The sequence below is a fragment of the Megalops cyprinoides genome, chromosome 21 (assembly GCF_013368585.1).
Source record: "Megalops cyprinoides isolate fMegCyp1 chromosome 21, fMegCyp1.pri, whole genome shotgun sequence".
In the NCBI taxonomy this organism is placed as follows: domain Eukaryota; kingdom Metazoa; phylum Chordata; class Actinopteri; order Elopiformes; family Megalopidae; genus Megalops; species Megalops cyprinoides.
In genome coordinates this window covers 19,691,927-19,719,326 of record NC_050603.1, presented here as the reverse complement: position 1 = coordinate 19,719,326, position 27,400 = coordinate 19,691,927, and the positions used below count along the sequence as shown (strand labels likewise).

Here is a 27,400-nt window from a genome sequence, read left to right as displayed (position 1 = left end):
ACAACAGGAGTAAGAGACAGCGTGATAGCCCCATAGGTGTAGTCACCCCTACACCCCATCCTCAGGAGAAGGGGGGCTGTGCGGGGGATAAAAGTATGTAACCTGCTATAGTGAGTATCCAGATTAGTGTATGTAAAGCATGTAAAATGTAACTGGTGTAAGTTCCGCCTACAAAGCAAATAAGTAGCAGAAGAGAGTCTGAGTTCACAGAGTGAACATAGTCGAGGAAGAGCTCCAGTGTGTCAGACTGCCTACTCTTTCACCCCAAAATTCAACTGCCCTTGATAATGTAAGAAATAAACGAGCTAAAAACACCAAAAAATTCAGCAAAGAAAGGTCATTGCCGAACCCACATAAGACTGGATATTGTCTTCTTCAACAAGGGCTTTTTGGTTTTGCTCTTACTTCGCCGTTAACTACTATGCGTAGCACACTTCTTCCATCTGTACCATTCCTTAACCAATGACTATGGTAATGAACACAAAATAAATGTTGGGTGTCTCAGCTGTGTGTTCACAGTTTAATGTTAAAAAAGGGACTGGGATGCTAGCGCTAATGCTAATGGAGTGCAAGTACAGGCTTCTCTTGCTCTTTTCCTTTGGTTTGCTGTTGTGCGGTGGCCGAATGAGGAGGAGGAGGAGGGGGAGGAGAGGGTGGGGTCTGGAGGGCACTGGGGGGGGGGGGGCACGTGGGAAGGGGGATTAGGGGCGGTTCCTCAGTGGGGCTCCTCGCTTTCTGATGCTGGGGTCATCTCAGCCTTGGCCTCCACCGGGCTGGTGCTGGCCGTGGAGTTCAGAACCTCGCCGAAGTCACCAGTTGATGTCGTGGGGCTCATCTTGGTCTGCAGTTAGAAGCATAGACGAAGGAGGGACGTAAATTTGCTGAGTACACAGCACATGTAAACGCGGGAATGAAACAGTTTACAGACACAACAAAAAGCAAGAAATGGACTGAAGGTATTGCCATGGATTTAAATGCCAATAACGTAATGTAATGGATATTTAACTGGTACTGAGACCATGTGGAAATTATTTGCACAGTGCTTCACACTGCACCTTCAGAAGAAACTATTGTTCTTATTGTTAAAAATGACATTAAATGTGTTCAAGAGTTTTCCTTAAAATATACCAAGGGATGTTTTACATTTTTTCAATGGAACTAATTTTCTACCTAGCCAGCTAGCTTTTACTCAAGGTACATTTTTTCAACTGATAATCCTGTTAAGGAAAACTTTTGCTTAACCAAGCCCTGCCTCTTTGCCCACTAAAAAATTTCCATCTTTCTAGCAACCCATGAGTTTATTAACCAAGACAACTTAGGTAACAACACAAGTGGACTGAGTGGACTGACACCAGAATGGCTTTTTCATATCTCAAAAACTCAGACCAAACATTGAACCAACTATCATTAAAATGACTACGTCAATACCTTTTGTAGTTATTAAGCACAAACCTTTGAATCTGTTGGCTTTGTAAATTAATAGTGGCAGTCGGCTGAATGTTTGGTTTGACTAATAGCGAAAATGGAAACCGACTGTGGTAGGAGGACTGAATTCACCTTCAATTCTCAGGTTTCTTTTTTCCTTTCCACAGAATTATTATCCAGGACATTATTCAACATAGTGATTGATTCAAACAAGTGAGGTGAACCATCATTCATAGTAATTCACAGTAATGGTATATATGTAACACAAGGATTTGCTTACCTATCTACCTTCATTTACTTAATTTTAAACTTACCTAAAGTATTCTAAGTGTTGCTGGAATGATGTTTCTACAAACTGTATTGATTACACCCAGTGGGGGACATAAGTAGCTCATGAATATCTACAGCACTCACCTTTAAACTCTCCACTCTCTCTTCAAAGGACTTAAATGTGGGGGTATTCCTGCAGAGAAGATGGCAGGTTAGTAATCATGGTTACACAATATTCACTCTTCCACTAAGGGTCAAACCTAGGACTTCAATCAATCCATTAGTTCTTATTGCTTCTCCATCGTTTGTGAGCTAAAAGCAGGCTTCACCTGATGCCTCAGACTCATTTCCACTTTTGTATGGGAGTTAGCCCTGGGCTTAGGGTGGCATGTCACGCATGTCATATGCATGGAGTACACATAGGAACATCCAAAATATAATTTTTCCCAAAACGAAACAACAATAGTCTTGGCTAGCACTGAATGATGGCAGTGTCTCAAAACTGAGACACTCAAGCTCTGTTCATGGTCATTCTAGGATACTGTAATGAAAATACCCACTCTGATAAATGCACTGCCTTTTCGAGTGATCCCAACAATGGCCCATAAGGGACACAAAAAGCTCAGATGCATAACCCCTCACTCTACACAGGTCCTTAACCTTCTCACTCTCACTCTCACAAGATGCAAGATTAGTCCACGCCTACACTGTCTAAAACCTCAATGATATCAGAGGCAGTGCAGATTGAAGGTCTGGCCAGAGGGGAAAAACTGAAAGGACTTCCACTCCACCCCCGCCAGTTAGACACCTGCAGCCCTCCCTTTCTGTCGGGTGTGCAGGGAGGGCGAGGATGATTCTGGAAAAAATCCAGCCAATGCTACCGTCGGGAAGTTGGTGGAGCGGGGACGACCGTGTGCTGTGCATGCACAGCCCCTTACCTCATAGCAGGCATGCTTATGGAGTGCTGCAGAGAGCGTATGCTGTCCGTCAGCAGTAAAGGAAAGGAGAGAGGGTTAGTCATGGAAGAGACGGCACTGGGAGGAGGGGCGGTACAGAGGGAGCGAGACCTGGCCTGGTCCTGCTGATGTCACGTGTCAGGATACACTCTATGGACAAAAGTATTTGGCCACACCTGTTTTTCAGGGTTTGGGCTAGGTCCCTTATCTCCAGTGAAGGGCAATCTTAATGCTTCAGCGTACCGAGACATTTTGGACAATGCTATGCTTCCAACTTTGTGGCAACAGTTTGGGGAAGGCCCTTTTCTATTCCAACATGACTGTGCCCCTGTGCACAAAGCAAGGACTATAAAGACATGGTTTGATGAGTTCGGTGTGAAAGAACTTGACTGGCCCGCACAGAGCCCTGACCTCAACCCCATCGAGCACCTTTGGGATGAACTGGAACCGAGATTGCGAGATTCTCGTCCAACATTAGTGCCCGACCTCATAAATGCTCTATAGAATGAATGGGCACAAATTTCCACAGAAACACTCCAAAATCTTGTGGAAGGCCTTCCAAGAAGAGTGGAAGCTGTTATAGCTGCAAAAGGGGGACCAACTCCATATTAAAGTATATGTATTTGAATACAATGTCATTACAATGTAATGGTCAGGCATCCGAATACTTTTGTCCGTATAGTGTACCTCCGTCTGGACAGAGTCATGCTGTTGACGTTTGGCCTTCTGCACCACATGCTTACATTTCACACAAAGTGTCTGATTGGTTATTGCCCTGTCAATCACACACACCTCTGGGCAAGGGCCGCAGAAAGGGATTCAATTTAGTTGATGTGATTCAGACTCTAGCTCAGAAAGGTAATCAATCCTGTGACAAGTAAGCAATGTCCATAGCCTGAACCATGAATTTCCGATTTATGACATAGCAGGCCAAACCAAAACTGGAAGACTCTTTCCAGACTGGGAAGTATTCTAAAACACGTAACTGTCTGCTGGACAGGCTGAGTGAGACCCAAGCAAATGTATCTGCAGTAAATTTAAACATTCTACTCTTACTCAACTGTGAGCCAATTATTTCTGATTAGGAGGACTGAGGACACAATTACTTCTGAACAAAACTTGCAGTGCATGTCGTTTTTTTTCTTCCAAACTGCATAATTTACAGATGTGTGTGAGAGGACTTTTCATGAAAGACAGTGACTTAGTGCGGTCCGGTCCTGCTGATAATGACCAGCAGTCTCACACAGGGAGGGGGTGGGGGAGCTGGAGGATCTGAGGTTTGAGATGAGAGGAAGGACTCTGCGAGCAGATGGCTCCGCAGGGATCTGTCCATCATCAGGCCTCTTACAGAGAGAGTCAGCGGGACAGAGTTCAGCACTAACAGACAGTGAGAGCAAACAGAGCAAGTTCATCACACACACACACACACACACACACACACACACACACACACACAGAAACACACAGAGAAAATACTTCACACAGACATGCAGTGTTATTATATTAATAACGTTAATAATTGTGAATGGAAGATTAAAGAGAGTCAAATGTCCAGGATTTCCAGCTGTGGCTCCAACATCTCACACCACATGTTACATTATATAGCCAATAATAAAAACAAGGGCTAAAGCCATATATTATCTTACAAGAGGTGTCTTTTGTAATATCTTGGTTGAAATGACCCCACTAGTGTATCACTGTTAGCAAATCTGGTCCAATTAGCAATTTCCTAAGAGTCCTTGAGGACTGAAAATTTAATAACTTGTAAAATGCCTTTGATTGCAAGCTGGGTGAGAGTATACATCTGATCTGGCTCTTTATCAGTATCACTTTCTCCATCTCCATCTGACATCCTGGACTTGGAACACTCTATTTCACAGACTGGGACATCTGTACTTAACACACGCAATCACAGATAATTACTGAAGGGACGGATGATTACGTTTTACGCAAATGCATGCAATCACTTACAACAATAATTCATTCAATGTTTTAGATTTAAGCCAGATATGATGTCATTAAAAGTGCTGCACAATCTATTTTATATGAATGTATGTGATTGCTGAATGTTTTGTGGTATGCGTTGAGAGAGAAAGAGAGCGAACTCAAAGGAGAATTCAAAAATCTAAACTATCCATCTGAAAACTAGACATATGCATTTCCTCTTCAAATGGCATCATACACTACATTGAAGACTGACTTGGACTGAGCGATCAGCAATTATGGGATGGCAGCTAAGCAATGCCAGCACACTGTGATATGGAATGTACAAGGTTATGGCTTTGTGTCTTGCGGTGGTATTGACTTGGGCGATGTGACGGCCTTACCTAAAGGAATTGGAAAGGCTCTGTAATCTGCAGCCATTGAGGTGCATTAAAGAGAAATAAAGAGAGATGAATCTCCTTCATGTGGCAGCCCTGAGACACAGTGCAGCTCGGCTGAAATTAGCCGAGTCCCATACTTGATCAGCCTGACTCTCCTTCTGCTCACTGCTGCTAGGCAACGCCTCGCACACCGCACCGCAGTAAGGAGCAGGGCTCAAAGCCCAGATGTGGTCGCAGGTTTGATTCCCACGGGGGGGCACTGCTGGGTACACTTGAGTACGACTCCTAACCTGAACTGCTTCTGCAAATACGTAGCCGTAAAAATGGACTCTATGTAAGTCCGTCGGGGTAAGGGCCTGCCAAGTACATAAATAATGTAATGCTATTAAGTAAGTAATATCATTGCTATGGAACTCTGCGTCAGTTCGAAGCATTTAACAGACTTTTCTTCCTGCATGAAGGTAATGGGAAAATAACCTCTCATGATGCTTCAGGGATGCCAAGAGCACGGCGTGTCACCTGACTGCGGCGGTCTGACACGGGTGGGGTGGGGTGGGGTGTGTGCTTCCATAAGGAGGACACGCACGGCGGAGGAGGTGCTGCCCTGGGAGAGGCGTCGCTCCCTCCCTCTACCCTCTACCTCCTCCCTCGCTTCTGCACCCTGACACTGTGGTGAGTAACGCCCCAGCTGGGGGCTGTGAGCGCAGCATTTCCCTCCAGCTCGGCAGCGAGCAGTAATTAAGCAGTGAAAACCTCAGCCAGGTCCCTGGTGTAAGCGCTGAGCTCTACACTTGCAGACGTGTGAAGGCACCACACGAAGATGATGGTGTCAGTTAGTCACCGGCACAGGAGTTAGTCTGCTGGAAGTTTCCGCAGGGGTTAGTCAGCCATAAGTTACCGTAGGGGTTAGTGAGTTGTAAATTATTGCTGGGGTTAGTAAGCACTAGCCCCGTGTGAGTCTGGTAAGTAAGTGGACAGGGGAGCTGGGACGGCCCATAGAACAAGGACACATCCCCCCCCCCACCACCCCGGTCCTCCCACACCGGCTCACCTGACGTCCTCCAGTTTCCTGCTGATGGCCGAGCCTACGCTGGAGAAGGCTGCCGTGGCCTTCTGACTGGCCTGGGTGAGAGTCTCTGAGGTCTTCCTGTAGCTGCGGGGAGGAGGAAGACGAGACACTGGTCAGAACACCTGGGAGCAGTGTGGAGCCACACAGGGTGGTGGTGGTGGTGGTGGTGGTGGTGGTGGTGGTGGGGGGGGGGGGGGGGGGGGGGGGGTACTGAACAGGGCAGGGTTGGGCAGCAGTCCCAGAGTTATCTCCTGGTTATCTATTGGCAGAAGAAATGCTGCTGTCTCTTATTAAGCTCAATTATCTGGAACAAACCACTCCACTGGTGACCCATCATCACTTATATGATCGCTGTGGTAAAACATTGTTCAAATGATGGGGGTGGGGGGGGACAGTCTCAGTTGAAGGATTAATGTCAAATACAATCACTTCCTCACTGGCTAACTGATAACTTGGTTACGAAAATTACATTGCTGTATATTACACTGCTGTCTGTGGTGGATTATACTGCATAAACCGCAGTACAGGAAATTACAATTAAGACTAATAACTTCTGTCCAATCCACCTGATACTATGTGGTGGAATAGCACATACACTGCAAAAAATAGCCCTTCAAAAATAAGAAATAAAATAATTAATACAATGTGTTTTTTGCTAGTAATAATTGAAAAAATCTGCCAATGGAACTAGTGGAAATACACAGATATTCAAGATGCACCGTCTAAAAACAAGTCCTTGTAGCTCAAGGAAATTTTGCTTGTTTGGTGACTGTGTCTTATATTAAGTGTAAAGAGATATTTTGACTTGAAAAGAGACAAATATGCTTGGTGAGATTTGGATTTTTTGCAGTGTACAATGCAGTCTCGCTCAAAGGCAGCTGCATATACACATACAGAAAGATTCTACAAGAAATGTTTCCATTTCCTGTTTGCCCTGAAACCTACAGTGTAATGGTATGTTAAATCAAAATGGCCTAAAGCACACCAGACTAGAGTGTCCTTTCAGTGTCCTGACAGAAAAGCACATATTCAGTCAAAGTGGTTACATAGTGGCACGTACACAATGGATGTAGGGACAGACAAACTCATACACAGAGCCACATACACAGTGAATGTAAGTATAGATAGGTACATACACAGTGAATTTGGATATAGAAGGGCAGATGCACAGTGAATGTAGGTACACAGGGGCACATACACAGTGAATGTGAGCACAGACAGGCCCATACACAGTGAGTGTAGGGACACAGAGACACATACGCTGTGGATGTGGTGACCTCCTGCCAGCTCTTGGTGATGTTTTGCTTGAACTCGTTGAGCGGGGTGATCCCCAGCTTCCTCTTGATTTCTGCCACGTGCTTCTCCTTTGCTGCCAGAACCTGGGAGAGAGTCTGGATCTCATCCTCCACCTGTAATGGAGAGACCCATTTCACAGCAGAGCCACAACCAGCCTTTCAGACCCAAGCCCAACAGCAACACTGCAAACAATCTGACAGTTTAAGTACATGCATTTAACAATCAAAAAAATACGGCAGGTCTCTCGTGTCATGTCAAAGGGCATACCATAATCCTTTGCGTGGCAAAGGTCACAAACTGGAACATCCAAATCAGATCCCCAGATATAGCTCATGAGCTTCACCTCTGCCAGACCCACATTTCAGAAGTCTCGCTTTAGCCACAGCCACCACTCAGAAGCCTCTCTTGAGCCACATCCACATCAGAGGTGTCACTTCAGCCACGCCCACAGTTCAGAGGTGTCACTTCAGCCATGCCCACAGCTCAGAGGTGTCATGTTAGCCATGTCCACAGCTCAGAGGTGTCACGTTAGCCATGTCCACAGCTCAGAGGTGTCACTTTGGCCACGCCCACAGTTCAGAGGTGTCACGTTAGCCACGCCCACAGCTCAGAGGCCTCACCTTGGCCAGCTCACTGCGTAGCTCCTCCTGCTCTTCTTCTGTCAGGGTATTGGTGGGCTGGCTGACGGTGGTCACGGCATCTTCTCCCACCTCCGGTATGGAGTCTGGTCTCTGTGCACCTTCAACAGCAATAACATCCGTCCCATGTGAATAAGACACACTCCCTTTCACCATATTTCCAACACTTTGTAAAATCTAGCTCCACTTCCGCCTGAAATGGCAGAACCACAACAGGTCTGATGGAGACAGCTTAGGATGCTTCGGTGCAACGAGCAAAAGCACACATACCTAATCAGGGTGTGGTACAGATTTGTGTATTTGCATAAGAGTAGGTCTATTGTGTTGTGCTGCTGGGAACACCGCCTTCACTGATACGGCAGTGTGGTGTGCGGGTTAGGATCCTGCTGCTCTAATCAACTATACCAGAATCAGTTTCGTAAAACAGCCATCGGAAACAAATAAATCCAAGAGTTTGCCTGAAAGCTATTGAGACATACATAGATAAGGGGAAAGCAACCACAGTGTGCCAAAAATGACTCCAGTTTCTGCCTCATGAAAACCCTCAGTAAGACAACTGGATCAACCAGTGAGTTTCAGGAGTGCAAGTGACTATTCACCGGGAGTGCTTAGTACTGTGCATTTACAGAGTGCCAGACTTTCTGCAGCATGGTGGCACTGCACCAGGGATGGCGAGTGACACCCGTGCTTTGCCGCTAGGCACCTCCAGTTCTCCCTTTGGCCCAGACTCCAGCGAGGATGAGGAGGGTAGGAAGAAGAGAGGTGGGCAGACAGGTAACGGGGGGGGGGGGGTGAATTGGGACAGTGAGTCCCAGGGACAGCTTGTTACTAAAGGGAGAAGCACGAAAGAGGCACATGCAAGACCAAGCGAGCGGTGACACCCCCTCGCCATCTGATGCCGCCGGTGTCGATCAGAGCAGGTTCACTGATAAGTCCATCGGAACCACCCAGGGCGCAGCAAAGCCCCTGTGTTTCCGTAATGAGTGGCTGCCAACTGGACCGTGGAGAAGGAAGGAAGAGAGAGGGCACCGAAAGGACGATCGATCAGCAAACAGGACTCAATTGTTACCAGCTGGCAAAGGTTCTCCGAGCAGGACGCAGCAGAGCGGCAACGAGGCGATATTATATCACATGCCTCTAATGAAATCTTTAATGTTGACATCTTAATTGGAGAAATGAGGCCAGGCTGTGGCTCGGCACATCCTCGAATGATTTTACTGTACAAATGAGAAGAATGTGATGCAGGTTTTTATATCCCGGCACTGCTTTCAAGTCAGTGAAATCTTAAGGGCACGACCACTCCACACGTACAACCAATTAGTGTACATTAAGGGAGAGGTGGGAGTGTTCTCTGAAAATGAAGTTTAACCTCTAGTTATTATTTAACATATATATAAACTTCAGCCTGAAGGAAGTGGAGCTTGAAGAAAAACCTCTTTGACTCCATTCAGGAGAGTATGATCTGCCTGTCCATGTTTGGCCAAGGATAGCTTGACCCTCAGCATAGGGGACAATTGGTCAGGTGGAGCGACCTCTTCATTAAATTCCACCAGAGCAACAGCTCCCCACCTATAGAGCATCAATGCGCTGCAGACTCAGTAACACAGCTGCTTCCAACGGCGAAGACCTTCCTTCAAAATCCGGTTTAAATGTTTCCCCAATTGCCGGATGAAAGGAACACCATCAAGTCATTTTAAGGAGTATATTTACATTTGAGCCTTAAACCCAGCAACTGCTCAACCATAAAATCATTATGTCATAAAACAGAGGCCAACAGATGGGGCCAGAGATTTCAATCTGCCTCATTCTGAGCCTGTCTTACAGAGCAGGCAAAAATAGTTCTGATGCTAATTTCACCAACATGCCTGATACCCTTGTAGAGCTTCTTAATGTGCAGTATCAGATATTACAATATTAATTTAAATAAGCAGGTTACAACTACAATATAATTTTGACAAGTAACCCTGAAATTCATCAGTACGCTCAGCAAATTTCTGCTGTTCTGCATATGGCATTTACAATCTTTTTTTGTTTAGAACTCAGTGGTACAAATGCAATAGTATTATAACTACCAAAATCACGACAATACATCCAGACAATAAATGTAAAAAGCTGTTAACACAAACCAAAGTCATCTCCCAGAAGTATTTTTTTCCCACTGAGACCCAACGTGATTGGCTTTAACCGTATAATTAGCTGTTGTAAAGAGTGTACCTGATTTTTTTTATTTGTGAATTACAATACTGTTGTATTTTGTAATTGTGTTTTTGAGCTTGGTGCTGAGAGCCTGCCCATGTAAGTCTGGCATCTTCCCTAGATGAATGACAGCTCTAATTCAACAGGGTCAGGGTGTGACCCAAACAGGATACATCACTCCACACACACACACACACACACACACACACACACACACACACACACACACACACCACACACAAGCAGGTTACCTCTAACCACCGCTCCTGGGGACCCAGGGGGCGTTATGTTGTCACTGGGAGACAGGTAGAGGTAACTGGTGTTTAAACCCTTGTCAAAATCGAACGGCGACTTGTAGTCTTCCGGAGGGTCCATGCCGCTGCTGCGTGTTCCTCTCCCGGGACAATTGCCTGCATGTGATCAGGAGCGTGCTGCTCGGCCACTCCTCCGTGCTGTGTTTTCTCTCTCTCTCTCTCTCGCTCCCTCCCTCTCTCTCTCTCTCTCTCTCTCTCTGTCCTCTGCTGTGTCTCAGAGATGATCCGGTGCCCGCGGCTGTGTGAAACCCATCCGGTCACCTCTCTCGGGGCGGTGCAGGGCTCCAGCGACGCCGAGGCCGAGGCGCCGGCACGTTAATGAGTTACCGTCCCCGCGCGCCGAGCCCTTCGTCACGGGCACAGCCTTTGCTGTAATCCCAAAGGTCGCTGAGGGATAGCTATCGGGCGGCCCCTGCTGAGTGTGTTTTTTTTTACAACGCGGAGGAAGAGCTGTGCCGTTATGGCGTCTGTGTTTGTGTGCATAGGCGCGTGTGTGTGTGTGTGTGTGCACGCGCGTGTGTCACACGCCGGCTCCTGTCACCTCACTCTGGCCTTTGCCTGTCCCCCATCTTGTCATCTGAGGTAAACAGGGATCCATTTTCCTGCTGGTCACGTGACCGCCACCAAACCCGCAGCATCAGAGCTGTAATCTGCTGTAACCCAGATTAAGGCGCTAATCTACACAACGCTGCCACTGGCCTCCTTTGGAGCAGCAGATGAATCCACACTATACATGCAGCTGCATATGGGCACTGCAGAATGCGCCGCTGCAGTCTAAACTGCGCACAGGAGAACATACTGAGCATTCACACGCACATTCCATTCTGCACTCCTCCTGAGCTGCTCCCATGGTGCTTAGCTTTGTTTTACAGCCACCCAAAACTACCAAGGAGTTGTAAGTTGACTGAAGTCAAATGTGGGACAGACAAAAAATGTTACATAAACGTTTTGTTGTGTGAAAAATTTGAAGCGTAAATCACAATACACTTGGTCCTTGAACTAGATTCCAATTCCCTCTCTTGAGTGTTACACCCAAGAGAAAACACTCAACTTTGAATGAATATATAAGAGTGGGGCAACAAATTAAAAGGGAACCCGTATTTGCAACACGGTTTTGAAAAGAAGTGTTTTACCTCAACAGTGAAGTCTCTGGTACTCATTAGTATTCGCTTGTTTGCCTGGCTGTTGACTGGTATGACTTACAAATTCCTGATTTGAATATGAGTGGGCTTTCAGCGGGGCACTTTAAGTACAGGGCCTTGCTCAAGGGCGAAAGAGCAGAGTCCTATAGAGTCCTGCGTTTGAATGCTCAGCTCCTGAGGCACGGGTCACTAGAATACACCGCGGCCTCTGCACCGCACATTCAAATAACTTTACGCATGTGTGCATATCATACAAGCAGCAAGAACAGTGGCTCGGTGCAGAATATCGAGTAGCACACCAGTGATAAAGTATGAGCCCTAAAACACAAAAATGGCATGAGCACACAATCAGACACATGCATACATTTACAGTCATCACAAATCTTTTATATCCCATCCTAGCAAGAGCCTCACCAACTGCTGTAAGTGCAACCATACACTATGTATGTATATCATAAGAAACGCTTATGTGGAAACACTGAAAAGCTGCAATTGTGGGAGATAGCCTATGTCCTTGTACGAGTAAGATGCACAATCACATTACACTTCCTCTGTGAAAATGTCCATTTTTTCCCTGTGCTACTGTAACCCCACACCCAATCCCTCTCTCCACTGCTCCTAAACCATGCACCTTTCTGATAACACTGCTGCTGTGATCCATAATTAGACTGCATTAGAAGTTCTGAGGTACAAAGCAGGGCCTCACAAACCTTTCCCCTCAAAGAGCAGGGCAGCTACTTTGAAACCCCTCGGCCCACTCTTAATGAAGCTACCCAGGCTTTTCCGAATAGCTGAATGATTGAGGCAGAATGATAGAATGAATTATAAAGCGATAGCAGAATTATTTATAACGGGAGAGAGGGGGCCGAACTCAATGGCCCTCAGCAGCTCTGGGTTTAAAGACGGTCATCCTTTAATGAGGGAGCATTCTGCTTCCACTCAAGACTCACCTAATTAGTATCTCACACGCACGCACGTACACACACACACACACACACACAGACTCATACGTATAGTCACACATGTGCGCGCATACACTTGTGTACACTTATACATGCATGCACATGCAAACACGCAAACATGCACACAAACATACAGTCACAGGCACACGCACGCAGACACCACCTCGGGCTGCAGAATGTTGGCGCCTGCACCTTCTGTTTACCGTGCAAGAGGCTTCCAGGACCTGGATATTTACCTCCAAACCTGCCTCTGCTGGACCGCAGCCAAACCCTGCGCAGTCCGGCCCTCCTTCAAAGCGCCGCGTTACGCAATTACCCTCCTTTTCCACCCCCCCCTCCCCATACCCAGCCATGCAGCCTTGGTCTCTCAGAGAGCGCCATTTTCCCCAGGCCTGCGGGCCTGCTCCGTCACACCGGCCCTGGGTACAGCTGGCAGAACAGGGGCGTACCCCCCCTCCTTCTAACGTGAGCACCATGGCAAAAAGCGGGTCATTTCAGGAACGGTCTGCCTTGATTCATTGGAGCGGCGAGGCACGCGTGTGCCCTGTATCTAATTTCGCAGGCCTCTGCGCGCCGGTCCCCGCTGCCTTATTTATGACTTCCACAAACTGTCTCTGTTATTGTTACAACAGAAAATAGAGGGACGAGGCTTTCCGGATGAGATCATTTCTCCGCTTTTTAAGAAATAAGGGGAAAAAAGGCACAAAATCACGCAACAGGATGGCGGGGGTGGAGCTGGGGGGGGGAGGGCGGGGGCGGTAGGTGAACTCAGAAAAGCAGAACAGGGGTGTATTGCATCACGCTGCACTCGGACCGTGCAGCCGGCCCTTGTTCTCGGAAGCAGGCTGCTCCTTCGGGTCCTGTTTTTTCCCCCACTCCGCTTCCAAACCAGAGACTGTGTGACTCCTATTTAGTGCGGAGCAGCGGAGGGACACAAACAACACCCCGCTCGGGCGGCTGAGAGAGAGAGGCATTAAAGTGGCTAACGAGACGCAGCGCCTAATCAATTAGCGGATTATTCTGAGCGCGCCGTGTCACATGATGGGGGCCCTAAATGACTGTCATGGGACGGCCCCGCCGACGGTCACACAGCTGGGCTGCGGCCGGCTGCTCCGAGGGATCATGGGAGATGGGAGCCCGGTGGCCTCCCCTCTGATCTCCACTTCAAAAGGCGTTGCCGTGATCCAAGCCGCTGACACCAGGAGGACGACTCCTGCTTTACCGTAAACTCTAACAGACGCTGCTTACAAGGCAAAAGCATGGTAAGATTCTGACTGTGCCTCTAATACCACGCCACTGGCAGTCACACCCAGCTGGACGAAGGCCCGGATCAACCGTCACTGAGCCACTGATGTGAACCAAAGGCATTTCTTTGAAAAGGCATCACTGGTTCAACGTACTATTAACATTCTACATACATACATCAACAGGAGCGAGACATTCTTCTCACAACTCTCTGGAAAATCATAGAAAAAAAAAACGTTTTGTTGAGACAAACCAAACCCTAATCCCGTCTTCTAACAGTTTGTTAGTGTACAGCCAAGCTCATTGCCTAGGGATTTTTCCCTCTAAGTTCAAACCATTTGTCCTTTAAAGAGAGAGAGAGAGAGAGATACACAGGGCGGCCAACATTACAGCACACTACTACAAAGTGCTCATTAACAGTTACAGAGTTTGTGTTAACACCATTACCCGGTGCATATGAATACTGTTGCATTGTACACGTTAAACGCTTTATATGTGTGTCAATGCCGTTACAGAGTGCAGAGCACACATTATCCCTGTTACAGAGTGTGTGCCAGGTCCCGTTACAGAGCGGCCAGTGATCTGGCCTCTGAGTCCCGGTGCTTTCGCAGCTCCGCGGGCGGGGCTAAAAGGAATCAGGAGGTCTCCGGGCTAACGAGATCGCTCGTGATTCTCTGCTGCTTGTCATTTAGCGCTGTTTTTCAGCGGGCTCCTCGCTCCTTCACATGACACCGGCAGACGCGTCCCTGGGAGGGACGCCGCTGGACAGCCCTGGGTTCGCGGCGAGGCCCAAACTTTGCCCTCCCGTGCGATGTTAGCACAGCCACCCAATTCTCAGGACGCCCACACGGCTGAGGGCGGCCAGCCAGCCCAGTCGCTCTGTATCATGGGAATTACACCCCGAGACTCACTCACAAAACTCCACACATTCACTCCTATGTATGTTTCATATGGTACCCATATTCACGGTGGTAACTTATGGAATGTAACCTCCTAAATCTTTCCCTGTAACCTTGTATTGCCTGAATTCGTCTAAGGCTGGAAGTGATTGCACTCCTACATTATGCAGCAAAGGCAAACAGCTTCTGCTAGGCGTAACATTGGGCATATATCCCCCACCGCTTTGGCCTGGTGTCATCCAAGGTTAGGCGGAGAGTCTGTGAGGTTTCAAGCTGCAGAAATACAGTGGTATCACATTGAGGCAGTGACCTTTTTGTCTGCTACAGTGTAAGAAAAGTCATAGCAGCACAAGTCCAAGGCTATGGACAGTGACAAAGCTGTGCAATACTGGTGATCTACAATGCAGTCAGTCATCTCAATTACAGACACACTGCACTGACCCAGTCATCCCAATTACAGACACACTGCACTGACCCAGTCATCTCAATTACAGACACACTGCACTGACCCAGTCATCTCAATTACAGACACACTGCAAGCCAGTCATCTCAAATTACAGACACACTGCACTGAGCCAGTCATCCCAATTACAGACACACTGCACTGACCCAGTCATCCCAATTACAGACACACTGCACTGAGCCAGTCATCTCAATTACAGACACACTGCACTGAGCCAGTCATCTCAATTACAGACACACTGCAGTGAGCCAGTCATCTCAAATTACAGACACACTGCACTGACCCAGTCATCTCAATTACAGACACGCTGCACTGACCCAGTCATCTCAATTAGACACACTGCACTGACCCAGTCATCTCAATTACAGACACACTGCACGGACCCAGTCATCTCAATTACAGACACACTGCAAGCCAGTCATCTCAAATTACAGACACACTGCACTGACCCAGTCATCTCAATTACAGACACACTGCACTGAGCCAGTCATCTCAATTACAGACACACTGCACTGACCCAGTCATCTCAATTACAGACACACTGCACTGACCCAGTCATCTCAATTACAGACACACTGCACTGAGCCAGTCATCTCAATTACAGACACACTGCACGGACCCAGTCATCTCAATTACAGACACACTGCATTGACCCAGTCATCTCAATTACAGACACACTGCACTGAGCCAGTCATCTCAATTACAGACACACTGCACGGACCCAGTCATCTCAATTACAGACACTGCACCAACACAGTGATATTCAATGCTCCAAGTTCACTGCAGCTACAGCCTTTGATGGTTGGCCCTATACAACTCTTTACAAACTGTTTTTGTGTAAAACATGTCTGTGGTGTCAAAGATATGCACACAACACCCACTAAACAGAAAGAAAAGACGTGTGTTCTCATGATGGTTTCTTGCACACATGCAACTCTCTATGGTAAGTACACAGGCGAAGGCCTTCCCAGGCATCCCTTTTTCACCCAATGAATGCTGTGTCACCCTTGCCCATGCAAATGAGAGTAACAGTGGCATGTGACATGCAAACGGGCCGCACGATTGGCCACGAGCAATCACCCCTGGGGGAATGAGCATGCAGGAATCCTCCCTCATCATCGATGTCATCTTGTCATCTTTTCATATCACAGAACTTTACATATCCAACGTTTACCTTGTTTCCTCACATACTTCTTATGGAGGACAACTGTGATAACTGCACTAATCAATTCACTGTCCATAAGTGATACCGCGGTATATTGTTTTTATGTCTCCACTGTTTTCTGGTCTGCCAGCAGCAAGTGTGACAAAAGACTATCAACTGTGGCAATCTGTCAGTTTGCTGACATGGCCCAAAGTAAGGATTTGAGTAAGCCTCCTTAACATAAATAGTTGCTTACCACAGTTCTGAGGAAGAGAGCCCTTCTTTGCTATGCTTATTAATGACTATGCTTCTCTCAACACAAAACCACTCAGTATTCGAGCATGTGGTTTGACAAAACCAGTAGAGAACGTGAGTAACACCAGTCAGTGAGCAATAATTTATAATATAATAAGTAATAAGTAGTGACATACACTATATGGCCCCTCCTAATTATTGAGTTCAGATGTTTCAGCCACACCGATTGTTAACAGGTGCATAAAATCAAGCACATAGCCATGCAATCTCCATAGACAAACCTTGGATGTAGAATGGGTCGTACTGGAGACCTCAGTGACTTTAAACGTGGCACTATCATAGTTTGCCATCCATCGTTCACCATCTTTGCCACGTGTTAGTTCGCGAAATTTCTGCCCTGCTAGATCTGCCCCAGTCAACTGTAAGTGCTATTATTGTCAAGTGGAAGTGTCTAGGAGCAACAACAGCTCAGCCACGAAGCGGTAGACCACGCAAACTTACAGAGTGGGGCCGCCGAATGCTGAAGCACGTAGCACGTAAAAACCGCCTATCCTCTGTTGAATCACTCACTACAGAGTTCCAACCTGTCTCTGGCTGCAACATCAGCACAAGAACTGTGCGTCGGGAGCTTCATGAAATGGGTTTCCATGGTGGAGCAGCTGCACACAAGCCCAACATCACTATGCGCAATGGCGCAATGGCGACGGCTGGAGTGCCGCCACTGGACTCTGGAGCAGTGGAAACGCGTTCTCTGGAGTGCTGAATCACGCTTCACTGTCTAGCAGTCTGATGGATGAATCTGGGTTTGACAGATGCCAGGAGAGAGCACACAGTGCCTACTGTAAAGTTTGGTGGAAGAGGTATTATGGTATGGGGCTGTTTTTCAGGGTTTGTGCTAGGCCCCTTAGTTCCAGTGAAGGGTAATATTAATGCTACAGCATACAAAGACATTTTAGACAATTGTATGTTTCCAACTTTGTGGCAACAGTTTGGGGAAGGCCCTTTGCTGTTCCAGCATGACTGTGCCCCTGTGCACAAAGCAACGTCCATAAAGACATTTTTTGACGCGGTTGGTGTGGAGGAACTCCAGTGGCCTGCACAGAGCCCTGACCTCAACCCCACTGAACACCTGATGAATTAGAACGCCGATTGCAAGCCAGGCCTTCTTGTCCAATTACAGTGCCTGACCTCACAAATGCTCTTTTGGCTGAATGGGCACAAATTCTCACAGACACACTCCAAAATCTTGTGAAAATCCTTCCCAGAAGAGTGGAGGCTGTTATAGCTGCAAAGGGGGGGAAACCATATTAATGCCCATGGTTTTGGAATGGGATGTCCAATAAGCTCATATAGGTGTGATGGTCAGGTGTCCACATACTTTTGGCCATATAGTGTAACTGACATATGTCTGGAATACCAACAGATAATCCCTCTTGAAATCTGAACCTGACCTCTGAATTCATCCTGCTTACTAAAAGCTGAGAACAATCAAAGACCTTGAAACCTACAGCTTCAAAATACTGCAACAAGGGCACAAACATCACTTATGAAAGAGCTGACCGACTAAATAAACGCAATAGGTTTTACAAGACACCTGGTGTTCCTCAATGGCAAAATAACTCAGGGAAGGGTATGTGGCTGGATGTATGGAGCATTAATAAAACTGCTTTGTAAGCACTGCGACTGCTGCATCAACACTTTCCCTGAGGTTCACTATCAAACACGTTTCTAGCTTTTTATTTTAAATTTAAACTAATTCCAAACTCGAATGAAATATGTGCTAAATGATATGGCTCTTGAGAGTGAGGGTGAAATGATGTTAGTCATGACAAAAGAAGACAAAGATGATGTCATCTTACACTGGACTTATTTTTTCTGGACAGTGACCATTATTTCAGTGAAATCATTCCCTGATTTCACAGCTCAGTATTAAGTTGCAGGAATCCAACATGAAATGTGAGTGTAATCCATTGAAATGTCCCAAATGCCCCCCCCCCCCCCCCCCCCATTGTGATCATGTAAAATTAAGTATAATTATGTATAATTAAGATTATATAAAACATCAACAATATCTGTAATGCAATGCATAGTATTAAAACTCTGTGGATATTTTCACTTCTACGCACATAAAGGCTTCGTATGAATTTCCCTTTTTTCACAACTGTGCAGAAACTTGTGTAAACACATGCAGCAGTTTCAACATACTTACAGCACGGACACGCCCCTCCTTCTTAGCACTCAAGAGTGAACAAGTGTTATATGAGGTCAGTGCCTACTTTGAATACACAGAAAGGTCACAGAGGAGCTGGTGAATCCGGTCCGTGCATTTCACTACGCTAACCTGCAATCAGGTATTCACACCTGGAATTTCACACAGTCAGCTCTCACAAGTTAACAGTTACGGCAGTGCAATTATACAAACATTATCCAACATATTAGTAACCTCTCCTTTGAAATGAAAGGCCTTGATCCATTTCACTGACTTTACTGCATAGATGCATCATATATGAGCCTTTTGGATCTTAGACCTCCATTCAATTATACCCTAATAACTAGTGCCATTATCCAAGTGTTACATTCTTCCCTCATCTTCCATGGAAGACAGGGGTTTACAAATAGCAAAACCTAACTGTGGATACTGCATTGGAGAATAAACAAAAAAAAACATAATGGGAAGATTGGAAAATGGCTGACGCTTAAGAACATGACAATGTCCTGTGTTGTGAAAAATGAACATTTACAGACAAAGCCCTAAAAAACATTAAAGTTCATTCTAATTTTTTTTTTAAGAAATTCTTTATTATTTTTTGTTATTTAAGCGGTACTACACTTGATAGCCTTGAGCATTCCATTCTGGTTCACAATTGGGGTGAGGTTTCCAGCTGAGGTATGGGACATACAATTAAGCTTCAGCTGGGACAGGAAACCTTAAAAAGAATGAGTGAGGCAAGTTTCTTGGCCCCGGCTAACCCAAAAGAATCGTTAAATTGGATGGTACATCCTACATGCAGTGGGACTTTCATATCGACCTGGTTTCAAGGAGCACTTTAATTACGCCCATGAAAATGTCTGCAGCCAGCTGCTCTTCACTCTGCCTCCGCTCTCACTCCCTCAACCCCTGGCAAGGCCTGTAATTTTCCATAAGGCACTGGGAAATTAGCGCATTAGCCGAGCCTCCAAGGGGAGGGGGTGCGGGGGGGAGACGTAAAAAACAGAGTTAATGGCAATTATCTTTGAGGAGAACTTGAGTGACGACGCCCCTCCGCGGTGGCCTGGTTTGCATTTATGGTCACAAAACCGAGGCAGCCCCCCGCCGGCATGGCAACAGGACCGGGGATGGCGAGGCGGCCCTCCGCTGCGGGCTGCGTCCAATCAGACGCCGATACTGCACCGTGGCGCACCACACCGCACTGCGCAGGCTGCGCTGTTTGTCCAACTGCGCAAACAAGGTGTATTTTTTAAACAGAAGGTTTAGAGTGGGAATCTTTCCCCTGTTCCTGCGCAGTTCTGTGTTTTTAGCTCGGCCCCTCCGCCGATGTGGTTATATCCATCCCCGCAGCACATGACCGCGATAAAGACATAAAGGAGCGCTTGTTTGGGGGAGGACGTTAGGAAGAGGACGATGCAGAGAGCCTTTTGTGCACGGCCGGGCCACGGAGGGGACACGAGGAACCCCCGACGCATTGATCATTTGTTCAGGATCAAAAGAGAGTCGGTCAAGTTTCATGTAAGGCTCTTGTAAAATTCTCAATGGGGTCAGTTGTGCTTCAATGAAATCTAATAAAGACAAGAAAGGGCATAATCTTCGTTTGTAGTAAAATGTTCCCTCAAAGAAATGTATGGAATGGACACATTGACACAATATTTACAGTAACCTATTGTAAAAGCAGTCATCCTGTGCATATGTATTACAGAGACTTCACTGCCTCAGACATTAAAATAACATACTAAAATATGCTTGCAATTAAATAACCAGCCATCGGAAACGTCTGATATCATTTCTTCAGTACACCATACATTATGGAATATATTCAATTATATTTATATTTTTATCAATTTAAATATATATAATCATACAATTTTTATGTTTACATATTTCACCATGTATGTGGACTTAGTCAGTTAGTTTTTACGGAGAGTCCGCTCCATCAATTCCTATTATATTTTGGTTACAGGAAACATGTACAATCACAGTTCACCATTGAGCATAATGTATGCCACCATCACCATGGCCTATGCATCCAGGCTGGGTGGTTGTTCCTTGTGCATAGTCTTGAGTAGCTGTATCGCATGTTAAAACAGTCGCAGTCTGCTTTGCAGTTCAAACTTTCAAGAGTCTTTCTAAACAGGGAACAGCGTGTACCCGTCCCATCTGTTATCCGTGCCAAGTCACACCGCACAACTCCTGAGAGACCTTGCTTATGAAACGTAACATCCGACATCAGACAATGTCCGCTGGGTACTGTCAGGGAGTAGCGATTAAGGAGCCAGGCTTGTACTGGGAAGGCTGCAAGTTTGATACCCAAATGAGGCAGAGCGGACACACCGTGAAGTGAGGTACTTATGTGCCTGCACTGTTTCAGTGTAAAGCCATGAAATTTTCCTGCCCAGCAAATAACAAGAATATAAAAGGGTCTAACTCATCCTCGTGATGGCATTCATTATCACCACTAAGGTCTAGTTAAGTGAGGGTGGCTGGTGTAATGGCTGGGCGTTGACGGCACCCGAATGAGACGCTGCGCTCTCCTCCTGCTCGTTGACTGACGCCTGTCGAATCGGTCGAAGCTCAGGCGCTGCGAGCTGAAGCCGGGCTCCCGAGTTCACCACCGGGCCACGCTGTCAACGCCGCTCCCTCGTTAGCTACATCAAAGCCGGCTCGAAGACGCGGCGTTCCCGAGCGCTCGTCTCTCTCGCTGTCAAAAACCGCGAGCGCCTCCATAACGAGGGAATCAAGAGCAAGGAATTTAATAAGGACAGCTGACAGCAGAACACACAGAAAACTAACGGCAACTCCAGAGACCGAGGAACTGAGGAGGGGGGGGGGGGATGGGGGGGACGAGCGCAACCAACGCCTGTCATTTCGGTTACGTCCAAAAGACGATGAAATGTGGGCCACAAACACATCAAGTCCAGAGTCCTGCCACTGCTGACTGACACATTCGCTGAGGAGAATTATTCGGAAGCAGCAGGTCTGCTTCTGTTCCTATTGTTCTGGCAGAATGGCTTTCCTCAAAGCGAGCCACTTCTCATTCAACCCTCCCTCGCGCCGGTTACCTGTAGCTCTCTCGGCGCGCCACGTTTCTCAATCCGTTGCCATGACAGTGAGGTGGTTTAAAAAAAAAAAAAGGTTAGATCAGACTCACTGCATTGTGTGGAAAACCACAGCAGATGCAGCTAAAATATTTAATTGAACATTCTGCTTTTTTTTTTAACCGCAGAGGAGAATAATATTCAAAGGGCCTCCATTTCCAATTTAATGGGCTGCGCCTTGCATCCAGGAGGACCGCAGCATCATAATGAGACTCCCGCCTCTCGGAGTGAAGGCCGCCTCTTCTCCCACCCAGGAACGTTAAGAGATTTGCATGCGCCGCGGTGCAGATAGGGCACCGCATTTAAATTAAACAGGATAAATGAGGAGCTCATAACTCAACGGCACTTGTGGCTCCAAATTCCTCATTCTCAGAACTATTAAGAGATACGCAGAAAAGGCAAACAGGAAATTTCTCTTCCCCTTTCATGTAGGTGCGCTAACTCCGGGCCATGGAATTCGTCCACAGAAACAAGAACAAACACGACCCCCCCCCCCCCCCCCCCCCCGTGGGGGAAAATCACCGACAAGGTGTCTATGAATTCTTCACGCCATCTGCACGTCAGAAAGCACAACAGTCCCCTGTGCGCAGGCTGCAGTAAGACCTGGCACGCAGGGAGCCAACACGGACAGATGGCGGCTCTGCTTGCGAGCTGGAGCCGAGCCCGGCGAGCAGGGCGGGTTCGGTCGAGTTGCCGCGGATGCCTTTCGGAGGCCCCGCGAAGGGGGACCGGCAGGGGAGCCACCCTGAGGCGGCCGCTGAGGTGAAGATTCCAGCCGGGACCGGCCAGGGCGGGGCGGGGTCGGGCGCGGGGGAGGGGACTGAGATCGAGGAAAGCGCAATAGCGCCAAAACGCTTCACGAGTATCGCCTGGCACGCCCAAACCCCTCGGACTATACCGAAACACCCAGTGATGGCACTCTGCGGATTAACCTGCCATTAAATCCTAGTTTACAGTGTCACTGTCCATCAAATCGGTATGTTGTGCAAAACAGAGAGAAAAAAATGGCTAACAGTGACTGCACTGACAACACAAAAAAATGCTTCTTATAAATGGGAGGAGTCATGGCTGTGAAGGTGCCATTGAGATATCATCCACTCAGTCACACTCCAGGAGTGTGTGTGTTTCTGTCTCCAGAAAAACTATAAGAGACCCTTCACAACCACGCAAACCATGCTGACAGGCACGGCTAATTCTCAATACTAGCAAGATAAACAGATCAATACGGATATCCGACAAAAAATATCAGATTACATCGACACACATCCATAACAAGTCTACATTTTCATTAGCTTTACCGACAGATGTCAAGGCCTTACCTGTAAATACCAGTTTGGCACTGAACCTGCAATCGAAATGCTTACCTTTTATAAGGTCCACTCTGATAACAAAACTAATAAAAGAGGTACATACTGAATAAACACCACTGTCGGTTTTTACTTAAATGAAGACAAGACAGAAAATAAAATGCTGTCATTTTTCAACTCTTCCACTCTGCATCAGCACACGTGAGGGGGGGAATTACTGTGAATTGAGTTAAGGAGATCAGATGCCTGTGAGGAATATGGTCAGGAAATTGAGGCCAATGATCTTGAAGTGAGTTATAGATTCTTGTGTGCAATCAGAACTTACTCAGACTTCCAAATGCTAAATCCAACACACTATATTTACCACCAGAACAATAATAATGGCAAACATAACATAATGGCAAAATTAGACTGTTCTGAGGTGATGCCAGTATATATTATATTTTGTATCGTCAACATCCAAGCAAAAACAAAGGGAAATCTTCACTAAATATCACAAAACTGTATCTGTAACCAATGTGCAGATATAGATATGCTGACGCACCAATGAAAATATTTAGCCTAAACAGTCTGTGACTTCTGTATCTACTGACAGCCTTCCAGTGATGACAATCTAGGGACGTCACAAAACGTAACTTTTTTTCATAAAAAGTGTGTCTTTTAAATACGTATGGCAGCTATTTGACGATCAAGGAATAGCTGGCATAAGTCCTTTAACTTATTGTTTTACAAAAACAGGATGTGCCATGTCTGACAACCTGCTGCTGTAACTCCACTCAGCGAGGTTCAAGCAGGCTGGTACGTGCCACAACACGAAACATATGTTACAGCTTGCAATGACATTGTATATATAATTCGCAAAAAAAAGACGCACAAAAACATCGCATTTTTAAAAAAAAATTTGCTGTCTGAACATTTTTAATGGAGTGCTGTTCAGGAGAGGGGAAACATGTTCATATATCTGTTTTGCTGATGCTGTAGTTGCAAAATCTAACTAGCTGTCTAGCAGTCTTCAAGGCTATCTTGACTCGCCTAGTGTGAAACTTCCTTAATTGTTCAGCTGAATATATGGCTAACCAGCTAGCTAGCAAGTGAGCAAGTATTTTCGTGTTTCTGGAATAACATCTTTTTGCTCACATCTAGCCTACTCGACATTTTAGCTTTAAATATGTTTTCATTGATGGCCATCTTTTTTACATAAAAAGGAAAAAAAACAGCATACAATTCAGCTAGTCAGCCAGCTCAGCTATTTTGGTGTACAAACATCTCTGCCTTTTCACTGCTAGCTAGCTAGTTAGCAAGCTAGCTAACTTTTACAGAAACAATCAAAGCACAATAGCTCATTATGTTACATTTATCTGGCAACCACATCAAAATAGCTGAGTAACTGCTAGCCTGCTTGCCATAGTGCATAAGGATGCATTTACCTTGATCGGCTTCCTCCATCCTCACGTCGGTTCCTGGTTCCACAGTACTCTAAGCAGTTGAAGTGCGGATTCTTGCCTTCCCTCCTGCGATCCAGTCCCCGCACGCTGCCAGACAGTCGATGTGGGGTGGGGTCCACCCTGACGTCACTGCGCAGGGCACGTTGAAGTGTAAACACAACGAGGCACATGGTTGAAGTTGGCGCTGACGTTATCGGTATGCCTTCGCTCTGTCTGCAGGAACGGGCCGGCTGTTTGTGACGCGAACACAACGAGAAAATGATTTTTATGACGATGAGATTTATTTATTAGGGCGCGTTTCGCAAACATAAATCACTGGTGATCCTGAGGAGGTTTTGACACTGATGATATTAAAGAACTCGCATCCTAAAGAGGTCTTGACGTCTACACAAAAATGTTAACAAAGCCATGCACAGTGCAGGCTACAGACCAGGGTTACAATAACAAAATGTGTATCTGGTCATCATTTTTGGCATTACAGATTGAGAGGAATGCAAAAATAAGCTAAGGCCAAGAGTTTCAGTGGTTACCCTAACTTTAGGTTGCACAGTCAGCATCAACAAAAACTGCAGCTGGAAGGAAAAAACTGTTAACTCATAACTCAGTATTTTCATGCAAATGTCATTGGGTCAATGTAATTGGCTAAAAAATTAACAGGATAATATTTGTGTGATATGCCCAAACAGAGAGTTCAAGGTGCACCAGTAGCTAAAGCGGATTGTGAAGGCTAATTAAAGTGTGTGCAAACAATGTCTGTTATTTTGGTAATGGCACCAGAAGCTGTCATGCGTAACTATGCGTAACAGACAGGGTAAATCTGAACCTCTAATTGCTTTTGCTAAACAAACTCATACGAATGACATTATGAAGAAAAAGAATGATGCATATGTTGTACCACACAAAGAACATGAAATAGCCTCAGCACAGAGCAGACAATTTCTGAGGCACTGGTATATTTCTGGATATCCACATTTTATAAGACTATTTCTTTTTTGGTTGGCCTAAGAATGTATTCATCTGTTTAAAATAAGAAGAGAAAATATGTTGATATATATTTATGAAGTCATCTGTACTCTAACCAGTCCCAACTGTCTGTAAAGAAATGATTAGTTGACATGCTTATTTTTTCATAGTGCTTATTTGTTAAACTTTTGTATTTTTGTTTATAAAAAAGACCTAAAATGTCATAAAATGAGTCAGAGTGACTACTTATGTAATACATACTGACAAATTTCAACAAATTAATACAGCAAAGAAACACATTAATATTGTTATTAAATCCAACCAGAAATCCAGAGTCTGCAGACAGCTTTGGAGCTGCTGAAAAGCAAGAGACATAAAAATCCTAAAAACAGAATGAAACACAGCTGTCTTTCTACTTGCGTGCAGACACAGTGCATATGTAAGGCATACTGTACTTCCTCCTCTGAGTTATCCTTGCTGCAAGGGTGAACAGCCACACCCCAGCCATTAGCTGATGCACAGTGGAATCCTTCATCTTTGCACCGTACACACAAAGTCTCTAATTAAACATCTCTGGAACAAGACACCAGGAGAACAATACCTCTTATTAGCATGCAAGGGAATCAACCCGCTGGATTAAATTAAGAGTTTGGAGGAAAGAGTGCCATCTACTGAGTGAAGTTAGCACAGAGCAGGCTGGGCTAAAAGGCATTCCTCCACAGACCTGGGATCAGCTAATCCAACCTTAATCCTAACCCCAATTGTTTTGCATAAAAAAGGTAAAACTGATCTGTAGTTCACTTAGGTTTGAGAGTGCGATCTTTCTGCACCTGCCAAAACTGGGATTAGATACTTGTACAAACAGAAATGGCTTCACTAATCTGCAAACTGGGGAGGGCATTTTTTTTTAGATGACGTGCCAATTTAAGTGTTACTTCACTAACATAACTCCCTATGAATATATGCAGAAACAACAAAACAATAATAAAAGTACAGCAGCACATTTAATTATGCCATTATGTGAATACATCTGTATAATAAATTTGCTATATTACATATAAAAACATTAAAAATATTTTTGTTGCTTCCTAAAGATGGTAATTAAATTCCTGAATATCCCATTAATGTATGTGCATATCTGTTTTCAAAATATTTTAAAATGCTACATGATATACTTTGTGTCTGACATTTTATGGCCGCATTGAAGATGTTACCATCAAGCCTTTGCACACTACTTTAAAGGTTACAGATGAGACTGGTATGATCATTGTGATATTAAATGTGTATACACAAAAGAAATAAAACTCTCTGTAGTGTTAATGTTATTAATGTTGTTTGTACACAACAGTAATAAACGCATGCTGCCCCGAAAACCACAATTTCTCTTAATGCTAATTTATACACAGATAGAGAACCATCACAAAATATATGGTGTTAATAAAGGTTTCAAAATGGCTACCAAAGTCCACCCCATAAATGACATGCAGTACCCGAAGTCACCCTCAAATCACCATTCAGGGAAAAAAAAAAATAACAGCACAATTTATTTTTATCTGACTATAAAAATCAATCATCGCAATATCGTTGTAACTAACTAACTTCAGAAATTTACCTATCATGAGATTTTTAAAATAGGTGTAAATTAGCAAAGGGGCGGGGAAAGACATGCACAAAGTAACTAGCAAAAGCCCTTCGGCCATGTCAGTCAACACCTTTGCTACGCACGCACCTTTCTCTACGCCCGCGATCGCTCGCTGTACAGTACCTGTCTTTTGTC

At 45.7% G+C, this 27,400-nt stretch overlaps 1 protein-coding gene across 4 annotated transcripts; it reads right to left on the bottom strand.

Annotated features, from left to right (window-relative positions):
- Positions 1 to 681: 681 nt before the first annotated feature.
- tpd52 (tumor protein D52) lies at positions 682 to 24,768 on the bottom strand. 4 transcript variants are annotated; one of them, XM_036555419.1, is made up of 8 exons: positions 24,643 to 24,768; positions 7,961 to 8,079; positions 7,305 to 7,453; positions 6,027 to 6,128; positions 4,979 to 5,005; positions 2,634 to 2,675; positions 1,840 to 1,888; positions 682 to 841 (listed from the first exon to the last, which is right to left on the bottom strand). In XM_036555419.1, exons 1-8 carry the CDS (start codon positions 24,659 to 24,661, stop codon positions 716 to 718), a joined length of 633 nt encoding a protein of 210 aa, XP_036411312.1. In that variant the 5' UTR covers positions 24,662 to 24,768; the 3' UTR covers positions 682 to 715. The 4 variants fall into 4 exon arrangements, with proteins under 4 accessions (XP_036411312.1, XP_036411313.1, XP_036411314.1 ...); XM_036555420.1 differs by lacking the exon at positions 4,979 to 5,005; XM_036555421.1 differs by lacking the exons at positions 2,634 to 2,675; positions 4,979 to 5,005.
- Positions 24,769 to 27,400: the final 2,632 nt, after the last annotated feature.